At 43.2% G+C, this 18,883-nt stretch overlaps 3 protein-coding genes across 5 annotated transcripts in view; all 3 read left to right on the forward strand.

The window, feature by feature from the left end:
* Positions 1–4,740, forward strand: part of LOC112582243 (melanoma-associated antigen B3) — a 48,364-nt gene extending 43,624 nt beyond the window's left edge. The window contains exons 2-3 of one of the 2 annotated variants that reach the window (XM_025276639.3): positions 2,282–2,384; positions 3,170–4,740. In XM_025276639.3, coding sequence (XP_025132424.1) covers positions 2,365–2,384; positions 3,170–4,256 — 1,107 coding nt within the window. In that variant the 5' untranslated portion in view covers positions 2,282–2,364 and the 3' untranslated portion in view covers positions 4,257–4,740. The remainder of the gene's footprint in view (positions 1–2,281; positions 2,385–3,169) is intronic. The other variant, XM_044937069.2, reaches the window with a different exon arrangement.
* LOC112582139 (melanoma-associated antigen B2) overlaps positions 1–18,883 on the forward strand; it is a 119,099-nt gene that overhangs the window by 39,591 nt on the left and 60,625 nt on the right. The gene's annotated exons all lie outside the window — the stretch shown is intronic.
* The window catches only part of LOC123331936 (melanoma-associated antigen B2-like), a 175,316-nt gene that overhangs the window by 1,645 nt on the left and 154,788 nt on the right, over positions 1–18,883 (forward strand). The window lies entirely within an intron of this gene.

Below are 18,883 nucleotides of genomic sequence, written 5' to 3' on the forward strand. Positions count from 1 at the left end.
GCAAATTTTAAGTTTGTAATGAAGCACAATACCATGAAGCATGATTAAGTGAAGTACAGTGTTTTAAAGGTATGCCTGTAAATCAATTAAAAGAAGTCACAAAAGAGACTGACTCTGGCTTTTGAAAAGGATGGAGCAGCATTTTTCTCTGGGAACACACCCCATTCTGCCCCCTGCCTCCTGTGTTATTTTCCCCATCTCAGGTCAAGTCTGGGACATGAAACTGTAAAGTTTGCATTAGGGACACTGCTCAAGAGTTTGCCGGAATGTGGTGTTCCCCAAGAATTATTTAATCCAAGAGATAGACAAAATGAGGGCCCACATGAGTGAGGACTGGAGGAACAACCACCCTAAAATATAGGTCATTCAGAGACCTGCCCAAACTTGCTCTCAGGCCTAGATTGCCCAGACAGGACATTCCCTCTTATAAGCCTTGTAGTTCTCTGTGAGGTCAAAGTCTCAGTCTAAGAAGAATGGCCTCAGTTCAGTAGAGGGAGAATCTCAGGTTGGAGGGTCAGGTCCCAGGACTGGCCAGGACCATGGTGAGGTCCCTGAGTGAAGAAAGAAGTATCACTAGACCCACAAATGAGGAGGCTTTACAGACCCCTGCCCCTATTTCTGACCCCAGAGGCTCCAGGCAGAGTTATAGGGATGGGAAGCCTCTTCATTTCTGTCTGGTCTCAGGGAGGGAAGGGCTTGTCTGTCAGGATCAAACTCCAGTTCTGCAGAGGGGGGCATCTTGTCCATCATCACAGTGAAGGTGAGGACCATCGGTGCTAATGAGAGGGTCTCTCCCACCAAGGAGGAAGGCTCACAGAGTGGCTCCCCTCCTGTCAGGGAGAGATGCTCAGAGACGCACCCTGACTCCCCACTAGGGATTTGGGGAGACTAGGGCTTTGGGGGCAGGAGGACTCAAGTCCATAGAGCAAGGGTTCCTGGGCTCTGATTGATGGTACAGGGAGGACCCTAAGGGATGACCCACAGACAGCTGAACACTGAACGATGGTGTCCCCACAGAGCCCTGCCCCTGCCATCATCCCTTAGAGATCCTGCACAGGGCAGCCTGAGCTGGAAGTGGCTCCCCCCACAATCCGTGCTGGTGGTGGGGAGCTCGGACTACTGTTCAGGGCATTCATTTGGACGAGAGTGGATTCCCAGGACTGACCTGAAGGCAAAGTGAGGACCTGAATGTGGAGTCAAGGGACCATTGCCCCTCCTGTAACAAAGCAAAACCCACAAAGTCTCGCCTCTGTGGTCAGCAGGGGACAGTTCCTACAATGCTGTTAGGCTTACTTCTTTGGTAAATTTTGATCTAAGAGATTCTTTAAGATTTAAGAGATTACTTGATTCTGGAAATGAAAGAAACCTAGGCCCTAACTCCAGTCACTGGGAGAGCCCCAGGTACTAACAGGGCACTGGGTAGTTAAGATGGTGACACAAAGCGCTACTGATGTGCTCAATTCCTGGACTTCTCCCCTGTCAAACTCTAGGAGGTGAAGCTTTGTTTGGAGGCTTATGGACACAGTTTAGGTAAAAGAGGAGTGTCAGGTCTGATAGATGAAGAAGGGGACTCTGAATGAGGACCATAGAAACACACCTCCCCACCCCCACCCCTCGGCCTTTACACACCTCCCCTGCTATCAGCTATCTGAGACCCTGAGCATCATGGCCGGATATGAGTCATCCTCACTTCTGATCTACAGTTTCCAGGAAGTAAGGACTTAAGTTTGAGGGCCTGGCCTATGGCGGGTGGAGGGTGGATTCCCAGCACTGGTCCAGAGTCTAGGTTAAGGCTGAACTCGGACTGAGGCAGGGGCCACTCAGCCCATAACAAAGAGGGCCGCACCAAGTCTCACTGCTGCTGTAAGCCCTGGGAAGCCCCAGCAGAGCCATTAAATTGAATTCGGCCCTGGAAGTCTCAGGGATGGGAGGGCTTTGGTCTCAGGAGTAGCCCCTGCTTGCAGACGGAGAATATCTCGGTCCTGACTGCAGTGAAGTGAATGCTGTATGTACTGATTGGGGGCCCCTCCCCATTTAGGGGTGGTATCACGAAGCAGAGTGCCTATGTATCTGGGAGGCTCCGGCGAGGGAGTATTCATGTATGTGGTACCCTGACTTTGCCCCTCCAGGTACTCATGGTATTCAGGACTTTGCTCTGAGGCTGAACTACCCAGGTTATTGGTGGGAGGAGTCCTGAGTTCTACCCACACCTGAGCAAGGACTAAGGAGGACACTGACTCTAAACTTAAGTTCTCATAAATTCTGGCCCTTTTCTATGTAGAAACCTAGAGTATCTGTGAAGATGAGCGGTCTTCTCACTTCTGTCTGGAGAGTTCAGAGAAGTGAGGATGGTGGACTAAGTGAATGACCTCAATTATGCCAAGGTAGGAGTCCCAGGGCTTCAGAGGAGTCAGGGTGAGGACCCTGAAAGAACTGATGATTGCACTCACCCACCAACAGGGGAATCACTAAAGAGTACCCTCTATACCACCCTCACCTGCCACATAGCACTGAGAAGCCCATGCATGGAAGTCAGGTGTATGTGAACCCTCCTTTCTTTCTGATGGTATGGGATTTGGTGAGAGCCTTTGTCTGACAGGAGGTACACCAGGGCAGCAGACACAGGTGTCCCAGGCTCTACCTAGAGCCAAGAAAAGACCCTGAAAGAGGAAAGAAAACCCCAGTGAGCCCAGGACAGAGTTCCCTAGAGCTGAATGCTGTGGGTGCCCCCTGCCAGGGACACTGGGCTGAGGTACCTCTTCATTTCTTCAGGTATCACAGGAAGATGAGGACCAGGCTTTGGGGTATAAGCTTAGAGTCACACAGAGGAGGGGGCCCTGCACCTGCCAAAAGTTGATACGATTGTCCTGAATATGAACCGAGAGGACCCCCACCCTCCAGAATGGAGGGGGGTGTCCAGAAGGACTAGACTGGCCCACTGTTCCTCAGCCTCAGGAAGCAGCTGGCAGGGCTGGCAGGCTGCAGCCTGAGACTCACCTTAATTATTTTGACAGAGTTTTCAGAGGACAGAGCGATCAGAACGGGAGTCCTTTGGGTTCGCAGAGCAGTGCCCGTGTGGCAACCTGCAGAGTGAGCCTTCTTAAAAGCCGAGTGGTGCCTCCCTGCCACGGGCACTCACACCCTCTCATCCTCTCTCTTCTCTGCCCAGATCACGTGCTGTTCTACCTGCACTCCTGCCTGTTGTCCTGACCACAGTCACCATGCCTCGGGGTAAGAAGGCTAAGCTCCACACCTGTGAGAAACGCCGCCAGGCTCAGCATGGCACCCAGGATCTGAGGGGCACTCAGGTCACTGCCACCACGATGGAAGCACTCTCATCTTCTTCCAATCCTGGTCCTGGGGTTGATGCTAAGGGAAAGTCCGGTGCTAGGTCTGGTAACCATCTCAAGCGTCCTCGGGGGGCCCTGGCCACCACCACTGTGCCTGCAGGTGTTTCTCCCACAAGATCATCCAAAAGAGCCCTTGGGAAATTTGGGAAAACACATAATTCCTCTCAGGCCCCTCTCTCCAATGTGCGGTCTGGAAAACACTCACTAACCAGGCCGACAAATCTGTTGGTGCAGTTCCTGTTATGCATGTATAAGACAAAAAAGCCCATTAGGAAAGCGAATATGCTGAAGATTATCGATAAAAAGTACCACAATCGATTCCTCAGGATCCTCAAAAGAGCTTCTGACAGCATGGAGGTGGTATTTGGTGTTGACGTGAAGAAAGACAACACTGCCAAGCATTCTTATGTCCTTGTCAGCAAGATGAATCTCCCCCGCAATGGGATTGTGCACCGTGGCAGGGGTTTTCCCAAGACCGGTCTCCTGATGAATCTCCTGGGTGTGATCTTCATGAAGGGCAACTGTGCCACAGAGGAAGACATCTGGGATTTCCTGGGTAAGATGAAGATCTATGCTGGGAAGAGGCATTTCTTATTTGGGGAGCCCAAGAAGCTCATCACCCAAGATTTGGTGCAGCTGAAGTATTTGGAATATCGGCAAGTGCCTGGCAGTGATCCAGCATGCTATGAGCTCCTGTGGGGTCCCAGAGCGCATGCTGAAACAAGCAAGATGAGAGTCCTGGAGTTCCTGGCCAGGATTAACCGTTTGGATCCCAGTGCCTTCCACTTTTGGTATGAAGAGGCTTTGAAAGATGAGGAAGAGAGGGCCCAAGCTAGCGGATGTCCCAGTGTTCCCCCAGCAGTTCCTTCCACATCTAGTGAAGCTGAGGCAAATTCTGCACTTTGAGGCTCAAGAGAGTAGTCAGTGTTCCAAGTAGTATAGGACTGGACGTCACCAAGGGTTCTTAGTGTAAAATACCTTGGTGTTCCTGTTCTGTATGGGGAATTGATAGATAAACCTGTGTTTTTATGTTCTTGGTACTTTTCAAATGTTGCTCCTAAATGAAAGCTTATCTAGCATATATGTGTACAAATTAATCAGTCACACTTAACCATTTTTTGTTGGTCCTAAGGATAAGAGTTTTTCTGTTGTGTAAAAGCAAAAGGGGAAGCTTCATCTTATTTAGTAAGCCAGTGAAAGATAACATGGCATTGCAATATGTTATTTCCTTGAAAATACAAAACAGTAAAATATGTGGGATCAAGAAATAGAGGAAAAGGAAGATAGTATTTGGTTCCCTCATCCCTTGTACTCTGTGTTTTACAAAATTATAAGCAACAGTATATGCCTGGTTAATTCAAAATGTTGAAATAAATTCTAATAATTTCAACCTCATGCTCACAGGCTCATTTATTCCCCAAACATGAACTGAGCCTCTGCTCATAGTAGGCTCCATGCTAGTACTTGGAGAGCTGAGAAAAAGATCTAGGCACTGACCATAAAATTATAGAGTCGAGAAGCAGCTGTCATGTAAAGGAAATGGTGACATGACAGCAGTCAAATGTGAATTCCCTGATGCAAGGTAGTGGTGGGACTTGGGAAAATATAAGTCCTTCAGTGGGAAGTAATTATAAGTTGAGTGCATGGCGGGCTGGATGAGGCTATGGTAATCGGACCAGGGACCAGGTTCTCACATGGTGGGCTGCATAGTTTAAAGACAAAGCCTGGGATGGGAAACTGCCCTTAACAGTTATATAGGCACACTTCACTCTGTTGTACTTTGCTTTATCGTATTTCACAGGTACTGCTTTTCTTTTCTTTGTTCTTTTTCTTCAACAAATTGAAAGTTTGTGTTAGTCAACCTTGCTTCCAGCAAGTCTTTCGGCTCCATGTTTCCATCACCGTTTGCTCACTTCATGTCTGTGTGTCACGTTTTGATACCTCTTGCAATGTTCACACCCTCAGCAGCAAAAATGATGGACTTACTGAAGGCTCAGATAATGATTAGGATTTTTCTTTTAGCAAACAGGTGTTTTTAATTAAGACATCTATATTGTTCTGAGGAATAATGCTATGCCCACTTAATAACCTATAGTATAGTATAAACATAAATTTTATGAAAACACTGGGAAACCAAAAATTTCTTGTGACTCAATTGTGATACTGACTTTCCTTTGGGGGTTGGAAACCAAACTTGCAGTATTTTCTGAGTCTGCCTGTGCTTTGGGATTGTGAGTAAATCAGAGAGAAATCATGTGAAGCTGCCATGGAATGTGTCCTGTGCTCTTATTCCAGTACAGGGAAACACTGTGGAGATTAGATGCTTTATTCATGTTGTCTTCTGTCTGTGGAGTTTCCCAGAAATCAGAGTGGCACTCCCCTGAGGTGGGATGATGCCTTAAAGCCACTAGACTGGTGCACTCTGCCCTCGGTTGTGGAGCCAGAACCCCCACCACTAAAAAAAATAATGATAATTGAAATCAAGTTATCTTGACTGTAATTTGGCAAACAATAGGGAAGGAATAGACACTTGTGGGTGGTTAAATGAATGAAAGTAGGAGTGGTTTTTGAAAAAGGACAAGTTAGAGATAGGTAAGTTTGGGGCCCCTGAAACATTTTGGAGCTTTGTGTTACATCCACTGAGGATACCTACCTCATAGTGACTTTCAGTGGCATACTCTTAACTGGGATATGCTAGTTTTCCTTGCTAACCAGGATTTTTCTGATAGAGGGTCCTTTGCCCTTGACCCCTGCTTATTCTTTGACATCTCCTGGGTTGAAAATTGAATCACAGTGTATTGGGTTGAATCTCTGGGGACAAATTGATCACACTAAGGACTGGCATCCTTGACAGTCTCAAGACAGGCCAGGCAACAGGCCAGGCATTTTACAGGCATTATTCTCAGTCCCCAAGACAGACCTTCTGAAACCCATTTCACAGATGAAGAAATTGAGGCTCGCAGAGTTTGGTAAGGTATTCAGTTTTACACAGTTCTTAAATGACAGGGTTGGAAGTAGACTCCTGGCCTAAATAAGTCTGATGCCCACACTTAGCCATTCCTCCTCGCCTGAGGCCAACTTTGTGTTCCTTCATTTGCCTTCCTTCTGATCGACTGGTCCAGCATGTGTGTCAGGTGATAAAAAAAACTCTGTGCTCAAAACACTGCATGGAAATATGTAACCACAGCAATAAGCGTATCAAAATAACTGAGAAGTCTGAATAAAGCAGAGAAAGGTAATATTTAGTAACAATATAATCATCTATATATCCAAAGTCAGAGAACCCAAATGATCAGGGGCCCAGAAAATCATGCTGGACAGCCCCTTGCATATGGAAGTTACAACTGTTCAAAGAGAAGTTACACAAAAGGTGAAGTGTGGCTCCTAAAGAGAAGGGGTAGATGAAAGTGTTTTATCCTTTGTCAACACATCCATCCTGCCTTGCCTTACAACTTCCCTATTTCGCAGCACTCCTGGGACGGGAACCTGGTCTCTGAAGGGTTTTCAATAGGGAAACGGATCAAAAGGTTGCCATGATGTGTCCTTGCCCAGGAAGACTTTTAATAAAGAAATAGGAGCCAGGAGGAAGAGGCCCTTACAGGTGGGCTGGGGAGGGTAACATGCCCCAGGCAAAGTTCTCAGCCTGAACAATCACTCACTTAACGTTCAGGGTTCTCAGGGACTTGTGACTCCACCCTAGGAGGGTGCCCAGGTCAGCAGACCTTTATCTGAGGTTGGCCGGCTCAGGTCAGTAGAGAGAAATATTTCTAAGGTGTGCCAGGAGGAAGGAGAGCAGCCCTGCCAAGCCCATATCAGCAGAGACCTCACGGAATCCTCCCTGTTGGCATGGCAGATCCTTGTAAATGTCAGACGGAGATGGCCTCATATCCTTCTCAGGGGTAACAGAAAAGTGATGAGCTTGATTTAAGGCAGAGGTCTCAGGTCAGCAGAGGGGGAACTCTTAGGCCTTCACCTGAGTCAGATTTAGGGTATGGAGTCAGCACCCCCAGTGGGATCACCATCATATGCGTTCCCAACCTGCCTGATGCAGTTGTCACTCATGGCATGACAGGTGTGGTCAAGCAAGCCACCCTCACATCCTTTTGGATCTCAGGAAGTGAGAGCCTTTCTCTGCAGAAATGTTCTCAGATCCACAAAGAGGGGAGCCTCAGGTCCTGCCTGCATCCAAATCAAGCTAACTGAGGATTGAGGGGCCCACCCACTTTTGGATAGAAGGGTAAGAGGGCCTGGCCCTGCACTCAAGACTGAGATCCTGAGAGAAGGGTGTGGGACTGAGCCACCACCCCAGGCCCCAAAGATTTTTTTAAGTTTCCTTTTTTAAAGCAGTTTTAGATTGACAGCAAAATGGAGCAGAAAGTACAGAGAGTTCCCATATGTGTTCTTCCTGGACACGTGTACAGCCTCCCCCACTGTCAGTGTCCCCCAGTAGAGTGGGCTGTTTGCTACAATCTAGGAAGCTACTTTCGGAGAAGGCAATGGCACCCCACTCCAGTACTCTTGCCTGGAAAATCCCATGGACAGAGGAGCCTGGTAGGCTGCAGTCCACGGGGTTGCTGAGGGTCGGACACGACTGAGCGACTTCACTTTCACTTTTCACTTTCATGCGTAGGAGAAGGAAATGGCAACCCACTCCAGTGTTCTTGCCTGGAGAATCCCAGGGAGGGGAGAGCCTGGTAGGCTGCCAACCCACTCCAGTGTTCTTGCCTGGAGAATCCCAGGGAGGGGAGAGCCTGGTAGGCTGCCGTCTATGGGGTCGCACAGAGCCGGACACGACTGAAGTGACTTAGCAGCAGCAGCAGGAAGCTACTTTAGCAAACAGTCCTGACCTAGCACACTTACTTGCTTACTTGCGTTACCTTCATTCTTAGTATTGTACCCACTGTGAATATAGACAAATGGATGATGACTTGTATCCAGCCTTATGGGCTTCCCTAGTGAGTCAGTAAAGAATCCACCTGCCCATGCAGGAGACACAGATTCAATCCCTGGATGGGAAGATATCCTGGAGAAGACAGAGGCAACTCACCCCAGTGTTCTTGCCTGAGAAATCCCATAAACAGAGGAGCCTGGCAGGCTACAATCTGTGAGGTCGCAAAGAAGCGCACATGACTGAGTGACTAAACAACAGCATGCACCCCTATAGGGTCATACAAAGCAGTTTTACAACAGTAAAACCTCTCTGTGCTTTGTTCATCCCTCCCTCTGCCCATCCACACCCAGTCCCAGGCAACCATTGGTCTTTTTACTGTTTCTATAGTTCTGCTTTTTTCCAGGAGTCATGTAGTTGGAATCATGCAGTGTGGAGCCTTTTCACATTAGTTTCTTTCACTTAGTAATACACATCTAAGTTTCCTCCGTGTCTCTTCAGGGTTTGGAAACTTACTCATTTTTCGCACTGAACAATATTCCATTACTTATCCTGTTACCTGATAAAGGACACCATTGTTGCTTTTTTTAAGTTTTGGAAAATATGAGTTAAGCTGCTATAAAGAACTGCATACAGGTTTTGTGTGGATGTAAGTTTCCAGCTCGTCTGACTAAACACCAAGGAGCATGACCACTAGATCGTAGGGTAAGAGTATGTTTGTTGTTTAGTCACTCAGTCATGTCCAACTCTTTGCAACCTCATGGACTATAGCCCACCAGGCTCCTCTATCCATGGGATTTCCCAGGCACGAATACTGGAGTGGGTTACCATTTCCTTTTCCAGGGAATCTTCCCAACTCAGGGATTGAACCCATGTCTCCTGCAATGCAGATAGATTCTTTACCATTGAGCCACCTTGGAAGCCCAAGAATATGTTCAGTTTGTTAAAAAAAAAAAGGCAATTTATTAAGGTATGATTGACATACAATAACCTGTACATATTTAATGTATACAGATTGATGAGTTTGGAGTTAAGTCTACTGTGAAACTACCAATGCAGTTTATGCCATAAACATATCCATTACCTCCAAAATTTCCCTCTCACTCTTTTTAAAGTTTATTTTTAATTGGAGTATAGTTGCTTTACAATATTGTGTTGGTTTCTGCCATACATGAACATGAATCAAACATAGGTATTCATATTTCCCCTTCTTCTTGAACCTCCCTCCCACCTCCCACTCCTTCCCACCCCTCTTGGTTATCACAGAGCAGTGGTTTGAGCCCTACATCTGCGTCTCCATTCCTGACCTGCAAATACATTCATCAGTACCATATCTCAAGATTCCATATGTATGCATCAGTATACCATATTTATATTTCTCCTTCTGACTTACTTCACTCTGTACAATTGGCTCAAGGTTCATCCAGCACATTAGAACTGAGTCAAATGTGTTCCTTTTTATTGCTTAGTAGTTTTCTGTTGTATATATATATGTACCACAGCTTCTTTATCCATTCGTCTATCAATGGACATCTAAGTGGCTTCCATGTTCTACCTATTGTAAATAGTGCTGCAATTAACATTGGAGTTCAGTTCAGTTGCTGAGTCGTTTCCGACACTTTGCAACCCAATGAATCACAGCACGCCAGGCCTCCCTGTCCATCACCAACTCCCAGAGTTCCCCTAGACTCACGTCCAACGAGTCAGTGATGCCATTCAGCCATCTCATCCTCTGTCGTCCCCTTCTCCTCCTGCCCTCAATCCCTCCCATCATCAGACTTTTCCAATGAGTCAACTCTTCACATGAGGTGGTCAAAGTACTGAAGTTTCAGCTTTAGCATCATTCATTCCAAAGAAATCCCAGGGCTGATCACCTTCAAAATGGACTGGTTGGATCTCCTTGCAGTCCAAGGGACTCTCAAGAGTCTTCTCCAACACCACAGTTCAAAAGCATCAATTCTTCGGCGCTCAGCCTTCTTCAGAATCCAGCTCTCACATCCATACATGATCACTGGAAAAACCATAGCCTTGACTAGATGGACCTTTGTTGGCAAAGTAATGTCTCTGCTTTTCAATATGCTATCTAGGTTGGTCAAAACTTTTCTTTCAAGGAGTAAGCGTCTTTTAATTTCATGGCTGCTGTCACCATCTATAGTTATTTTGAGTAGATGTGTCTTATTCAGTTATGGCTTCTTAAGGGTATATGCCCAATAGTGGGATTGTTAGATCATGTGGCAGTTTTATTCCTAATTTTGAGGAATTTCTATACTGTTCTCCATAGTGGCTGTATCAATTTACATTCCCACCAACAATACAAGAATGTTCCCTTTTCTGTACACACTCTCCAGCATTTATTGTTTGTAGCTTTTTTGATCATGGCCATTCTAAGAGTTGCTTTGTCACCCTTTATGTTTTCTGTGTGTGATAAGAACACTTGCCATAGTATTTGCCCTCTTAGAGAGTATACAATATAGTATTCTTAACTGTAAGCTCTATATTATATAGTAGTTTCCTAGAACTTATTCATTTTGTATAATTAAACTTTGTGACTTTTGATTAATACTGAGAATTGGAATACTGCCTGCCATATCAGTGAATAAACATTGTCAGTTATCAACAGTTGCAGCCCCACAGATGGTGAGCCTTGAGGGAACACAAGATGTAAAACTACAGGATACAGATAGGTGATGTGCATATCAAAGGAATGATTTCAGTGAGCCCAGATTCTTGCATCTTCCCATACAAGGAAAAGCACTAAAGTCCTTAACTTGGGTTATCTGGTTTTCCTTCATTTATGATAATCTTTTGATATTCATACTACCCGCCCTTTGTTGCAAAACTTCTATATGACCTGGCTCCTCCCCTCCCGCCCTGGCCGGAGCAGTTTGAACTCTCAGGGTTACTCGAGATGCTGCCTCCTGGGTAGAAGTCCTAAACGTTTCTACCAAATAGAACATAACTGTCAATTATTAGGTTGTGAATGTTTTTTTAAGTCTACAGTTCCTTCCCATCCACCCTCCCATAGCCTCCAGCAACCACCACTCTATTCTCTGCTTCTTTGACTTTGACCAATTTAGATTGCTCATATAAATGTCATGTAGTATTTGTCCTTCTGTGTCTGGCTTATTTCACTGTAGCATAAAGTCCTCTAGTTATATTCATGCTATCATAACTGGAGAGGTTAGCTTCTTTTTAAGGCTGAATGATATTCCATTGTATGTATATTTTACATCTTCTTTATCTATTCATCTGTCACTGGACACTTAGGCTACTTCCCTTTCTTGGCTATTGTGATATGTGAATATGTGAATGAACTGGATGCTGCAATGAACATGGGAGTGCAGAGTTCTCTTCAGTGTTCTGATTTCAATTCCTTTGGATAGTAGTGGAATTGCAGAGAATATTATGTGATATTTTTGATTTTTTGAGGAACCTCAATGCTGTTTTCCATAGTGGGTGTACCAATTTACATTCCTACCAGCAGTGTTGAATATGTATAGTTTACTAAGAAACTTGCAGACTGTCTTCCAAAGTGGTTACCATTTTGCATCACCAGCACCAAGGAATGAGAATTCTTGTTGACTCATATCCTTACCAGCATTTGGAGTTGTCAGTCCTTTGAATGCTGGCCATTCTAAAAGGCATGTTGTGATATCCGCTTGTTTTGTTCTTTTTTTTTTAATTTGCAGTTCCCTAATGGTATATGAGATTATTGATATTTCTCCTGGCAATCTTGATTCCAACTTGTGCTTCTCCCACTCCAGCGTTTCTCATGATGTACTCTGCATATAAGTTAAATAAGCAGGGTGACAATATACAGCCTTGACGTACTGCTTTTCCTATTTGGAACCAGTCTGTTGTTCCAGGTCCAGTTCTAACTGTTACTTCCTGACCTGCATACAAATTTCTCAAGAGGCAGATCAGGTGGTCTGGTATTCCCATCTCTTTCAGAATTTTCCACAGTTTATTGTGATCCACACAGTCAAAGGCTTTGGCATAGTCAATAAAGCAGAAATAGATGTTTTTCTGGAACTCTCTTGCTTTTTCCATGATCCAGCGGATGTTGGCAATTTGATCTCTGGTTCCTCTGCTTTTTCTAAAACCAGTTTGAACATCAGGAAGTTCACAGTTCACATATTGCTGAAGCTTGGCTTGGAGAATTTTAAGCATTACTTTACTAGTGTGAGATGAGTGCAATTGTGCAGTAGTTTGAGCATTCTTTGGCATTGCCTTTCTTTGGGATTGGAATGAAAACTGACCTTTTCCAGTCCTGTGGCCACTGCTGAGTTTTCCAAATTTGCTGGCATATTGAGTGCAACACTTTCACAACATCATCTTTGAGGATTTGAAATAGCTCGACTAGAATTTCATCACCTCCACTAGCTTTGTTCGTAGTGATGCTTTCTAAGGCCCACTTGACTTCACATTCCAGGATGTCTGGCTCTAGGTCAGTTATCACACCATCATGATTATCTGGGATATGAAGATCTTTTTTGTATAGTTCTTCTGTGTATTCTTGCCACCTCTTCTTAATATCTTCTGCTTCTAAAAGTTGGCTTAAAGCTCAACATTCAGAAAACGAATATCATGGCATCCAGTCCCATCACTTCATGGGAAATAGATGGGGAAATAGTGGAAACAGTGTCAGACTTTATTTTTGGAGGGCTCCAAAATCACTACAGATGGTGACTGCAGCCATGAAATTAAAAGACGCTTACTCCTTGGAAGGAAAGTTATGACCAACCTAGATAGCATATTCAAAAGCAGAGACATTACTTTGCCAACAAAGATTCGTCTAGTCAAGGCTATGGTTTTTCCAGTGGTCATGTATGGATGTGAGAGTTGGACTGTGAAGAAGGCTGAGCTTTTGAACTGTGGTGTTGGAGAAGACCCTTGAGAGTCCCTTGGACTGCAAGGAGATCCAACCAGTCCATTCTGAAGGAGATCAGCCCTGGAATTTCTTTGGAAGGAATGATGCTAAAGCTGAAACTCCAGTACTTTGGCCACTTCATGCAAAGAGTTGACTCACTGGAAAAGACTCTGATGCTGGGAGGGATTGGGGGCAGGAGGAGAAGGGGATGATAGAGGATGAGATGGCTGGATGGCATCACTGACTCAATGGACGTGAGTCTGGGTGAACTCCAGGAGTTGGTGATGAACAGGGAGGCCTGGCATGCTGTGATTCATGGGGTTGCAAATAGTCGGACACAACTGAGTGAATGAACTGAACTGAACTAATGGTATATGATGTGGAACATCTTTTCATATGCTTGTTGTCTTCTGTGTATCTTCTTTGGGGAGGTATCTAGTCGTACCTTTTGTCCATATTTTATTAGGTGTTAGTTTTCTTCTTACTAATTTTAAGAGCTCTTTGTATATTTTAGGTTAGAGTCTTCATCAGATATGTCTTTTGCTAATATTTTCTCCCAGACTATGGCTCATCTTCTTGTTCTCTTAATGGTATATTTTCACAGAGCAGATGTTTAAAGGGAGTGAAATCTAGCTCATCAATTATTTTTTTCATGGATCCCCATCACTGTTTCCTATGATGGTGTTTTGTTGATTGATTGATTGCTATGTGAAACATTTTTTAATATAAATTTATTTATTTTAATTGGAGGCTAATTACTTTACAATATTGTAGTGGTTTTGCCATACATTGACATGAATAAGCCACGGGTATACATGTGTTCCCCATCCTGAGACCCCCTCTCACCTCCCTCCCCATCCCATCCCTCTGGGTCATCCCAGTGCACCAGTCCTGAGCACCCTGTCCCATCCATCTAACCTGTACTGGCGATCTGTTTCACATATGATAATATACATGTTTCAATTCCATTCTCCCAAATAATCCCACCCTCGCCCTCTCCCACAGGGTCCAAAAGACTCTTCTATACATCTGTGTCTCATTTGCTGTCTCACATATAGGGTTATCATTACCATCTTTCTAAATTCCATATATATGCATTAGTATACTGTATTGGTGAAGGCAATGGCGCCCCACTCCAGTACTCTTGCCTGGAAAATCCCATGGATGGAGGAGCCTAGTAGGCTGCAGTCCATGGGGTCGCTAAGAGTTGGACTCGACTTCACTTTCACTTTTCACTTTCATGCACTGGAGAAGGAAATGGCAACCCACTCCAGTGTTCTTGCCTGGAGAATCCCAGGGACAGGGGAGCCTGCTGGGCTGCCATGGGGTGGCACAGATTCGGACATGACTGAAGCGACTTAGCAGCAGTAGCAGCATACTGTATTGGTGTATTTCTTTCTGGCTTACTTCACTCTGTATAATAGGCTCCAGTTTCATCCACCTCATTAGAACTGATTCAAATGTATTCTTTTTAATGGCTGAGTCACATTCCATTGTGTATATGTACCACAGCTTTCTTATCCATTCATCTGCTGATGGACATCTAGGTTGCTTCCATGTCCTGGCTATTGTAAACAGTGCTGCAATGAGCATTGCGGTACACATGTCTCTTTCAATTCTTGTTTCCTCGATGTGTATGCACAGCAGTGGGATTGCTGGGTCATATGGCAGTTCTATTTCCAGTTTTTTAAGGAATCTCCACACTGTTTTCCATAGTGGCTGTACTAGTTTGCATTCTCACGAACAGTGTAAGAGGGTTCCCTTTTCTCCACACCCTCTCCAACATTTACTGCTTGTAGACTTTTGGATAGCAGCCATTCTGACTGGTGTGACATGGTACCTCATTGGGGTTTTGATTTGCATTTCTCTGATAATGAGGGATGTTGAGCATCTTGTCATGTGTTTGTTAGCCATCTGTATATCTTCTTTGGAGAAATGTCTGTTTAGTTCTTTGGCCCATTTTTTGATTGGGTCATTTGTTTTTCTGGAATTGAACTGCTGCAGGAGTTGCTTGTATATTTTTGAGATTAATTCTTTGTCAGTGGCTTCGTTTGCTATTATTTTCTCCCATTGTGAAGGCTGTCTTTTGACCTTGCTTAAAATTTCCTTTGTTGTGCAAAAGCTTTTAAGTTTTAATTAGGTCCCATTTGTTTATTTTGCTTTTATTTCCAATACTCTGGGAGGTGGGTCATAGAGGATCCTGCTGTGATTTATGTTGGAGAGTGTTTTGCCTATGTTTTCCTCTAGGAGTTTTATAGTTTCTGGTCTTACATTTAGATCTTTAATCCATTTTGAGTTTATTTTTGTGTATGGTGTTAGAAAGTGTTCTAGTTTCATTCTTTTACAAGTGGTTGAGCAGTTTTCCCAGCACCAATTGTTAAAGAGATTGCCTTTTCTCCACTGTATATTCTTGCCTCCTTTGTCAAAGATAAGGTGTCCATAGGTGCATGGATTTATCTCTGGGCTTCCTATTTTGTTTCATTGATCTATATTTCTGTCTTTGTGCCAGTACCATACTGTCTTGATGACTGTGGCTTTGTAGTAGAGCCTGAAGTCAGGCAGGTTGATTCCTCCAGTTCCATTCTTTTTTCTCAAGATCGCTTTGGCTATTCGAGGTTTTTTGTATTTCCATACAAATTGTGAAATTCTTTGTTCTAGTTTTGGGAAAATACTGTTGGTAACTTGATAGGGATTTCATTGAATCTATAGATTGTTTTGGGTAGTATAATCATTTTCACCATATTGATTCTTCCAATCCATGAACATGGTATATTTCTCCATCTGTGCGTGTCCTGTTTGACTTCTTTCACTAGTATTTTATAGTGTTCCATCTATAGGTCTTTTGTTTCTTTGGGTAGATATACTCCTAAGTATTTTATTCTTTTCATTGCAATGGTGAATGGAATTGTTCCCTTAATTTCTCTTTCTGTTTTCTCATTGTTAGTGTCTAGGAATGCAAGGGATTTCTATGTGTTAGTTCTATATCCTGCAACTTTACTATATTCATTGATTAGCTCTAGTAATTTTCTGGTGGCATCTTTAGGGTTATCTATGGAGAGGATCATGTCATCTGCAGACAGTGAGAGTTTTACTTCTTCTTTTCCAATCTGGATTTCTTTTATTTCTTTCTTTGCTCTGATTTCTGTGGCCAAAACTTCCTAAAACTATGTTGAATAGTAGTGGTGAGAGTGGCCACCCTTGTCTTCATGACTTTAGGGGAAATGCTTGCAATTTTTCACCGTTGAGGATAATGTTTACTGTAGGTTTGTCATATATAGCTTTTATTATGTTGAGGTATGTTCCTTCTAGTCCTTTTTTTGTATCATAAATGGATGTTGAATTTTGTCAAAGGCTTTCTCTGCATCTATTGAGATAATCATATGGTTTTTATCTTTCAATTTGTTAAAGTGGTATATTACATTGATTGATTTGCCGATATTGAAGAATCCTTGCATCCCTGGGATAAAGCCCACTTGGTCATGATATATGATCTTTTTAATATGTTGTTGGATTCTGTTTGCTAGAATTTTGTTAAGGATTTTTGCACCTATGTTCATCAGTGATATTGGCCTGTAGTTTCCTTTATTTTGTGGCATCTTTGTCTGGTTTTGGTATTAGGGTGATGGTGGCCTCATAGAATGAGTTTGGAAGTTTACCTTCCTCTGCAATTTTCTGGAAGAGTTTGAGTAGTATAGGTGTTAACTCTTCTATAAATTTTTGGTAGAATTCAGCTGTGAAGCCGTCTGATCCTGGGCTTTTGTTTGCTGGAAGATTTCTGATTACAGTTTCAATTTCCAGGCTTGTGATGGGTCTATTAAGATTTTCTATTTCTTCCTGGTTCAGTTTTGGAAAGTTGTACTTTTCTAAGAATGTGTCCATTTCTTCCAAGTTGTCCACTTTATTGGCATATAGTTGCTGATAGTCGTCTCTTATGATCCTTTGTATTTCTGTGTTGTCTGTTGTGATCTCTCCATTTTCATTTCTAGTTTTGTTGATTTGATTCTTCTCCCTTTGTTTCTTGATGAGTCTGGCTAATGGTTTGTCACTTTTATTTATCTTCTCAAAGAACGAGCTTTTGGCTATGTTGATTTTGGTTATGGTCTCTTGGTTTCTTTTGCATTTATTTCTGCCCTAATTTTTAAGATTTCTTCCCTTCTATTAACTCTGGGGTTCTACATTTCTTCCTTTTCTAGTTGCTTTAGTTGTAGAGTTAGGTTATTTGACTTTTTTCTTGTTTCTTGAGGTAAGCCTGTATTGCTATGCACCTTCCCCTTAGCACTGCTTTTACAGTGTCCCATAGGTTTTGCATTGCTGTGTTTTCATTTTCATTCATTTCTATGCATATTTTGATTTCTTTTTTGATTTCTTCTGTGATTTTTTGGTTACTCAGCAGCGTGTTGTTCAGCCTCCATATGTTGGAAGTTTTAATAGTTTTTCTCCTGTGATTGACATCTAATCTTACTGCATTGTGGTCAGAAAAGATGCTTGGACTGATTTCAGTTTTTTTGAATTTACCAAGGGTAGATTTATGGCCCAGGATGTGATCTATCCTGGAGAAGGTTCCATGTGCCCTTGAGAAAAAGGTGAAATTCATTGTTTTGGGGTGAAATGTCCTATAGATATCAATTAGGTCTAACTGGTCTATTGTATCATTTCAAGTTTGTGTTTCCTTGTTAATTTTCTGTTTAGTTGATCTATCCATAGGTGTTAGTGAGGTATTAAAGTCTCCCACTATTGTTGTGTTATTGTTAATTTCCCCTTTCATACATGTTAGCATTTGTCTTACATATTGCAGTGCTCTTACATTGGGTGCATATATATTTATAATTGTTATATCTTCTCCTTGGATTGATCCTTTGGTCATTATGTAGTGTCCTTCTTTGTCTCTTTTCACAGCCTTTATTTTAAAGTCTATTTTATCTGATATGAGTATTGCTACTCCTGCTTTCTTTTGGTCTCTATTTGTGTGGAATATCTTTTTCCAGCCCTTCTCTTTCAGTCTGTATGTGTCCCTTGTTTCGAGGTGGGCCTCTTGTAGACAACATATATAGGGGTCTTGTTTTTGTATCCATTCAGCCAATCTTTGTCTTTTGATTGGGGCATTCAACCCATTTATATTTAAGGTAATCATTGATAAGTATGATCCCATTGCCATTTACTTTGTTGTTTTGGGTTCAAGTTTATACACCTGTTCTGTGTTTCCTGTCTAGAGAATCTCCTTTAGCAGTTGTTGGAGAGCTGGTTTGGTGGTGCTGAATTTTCTCAGCTTTTGCTTGTCTGTAAAGCTTGTGATTTCTCCTTCATATTTGAATGAGATCCTTGCTGGGTACAATAATCCGGGCTGTAGGTTTTTCACTTTCATCACTTTAAATATGTCCTGCCTTTCCCTTCTGGCCTGAAGAGTTTCTATTGAAAGATCAGCTGTTATCCTTATGGGAATCCCCTTGTGTGTTATTTGTTGCTTTTCCCTTGCTGCTTTTATTATTTGTTCTTTGCGTTTGATCTTTGTTAGTGTGATAAATATGTCTTGGGGTGTTTTGCCTTGGGTTTATCCTGTTTGGGACTCTCTGGGTTTCTTGGACTTGGGTGACTATTTCCTTCCCCATTTTAGGGAAGTTTTCAGCTATTTTCTCCTCAAGTATTTTCTCATGGTCTTTCTTTTTGTCTTCTTCTTGTGGGACGCCTATGATTCGAATGTTGGGGCGTTTAACATTGTCCCAGAGGTCTCTGAGGTTGTCCTCATTTCTTTTCATTCTTTTTTCTTTTTTCCTCTCT

Source organism: Bubalus bubalis, chromosome X, assembly GCF_019923935.1.
Source record: "Bubalus bubalis isolate 160015118507 breed Murrah chromosome X, NDDB_SH_1, whole genome shotgun sequence".
Taxonomy (NCBI): Eukaryota; Metazoa; Chordata; class Mammalia; order Artiodactyla; family Bovidae; genus Bubalus; species Bubalus bubalis.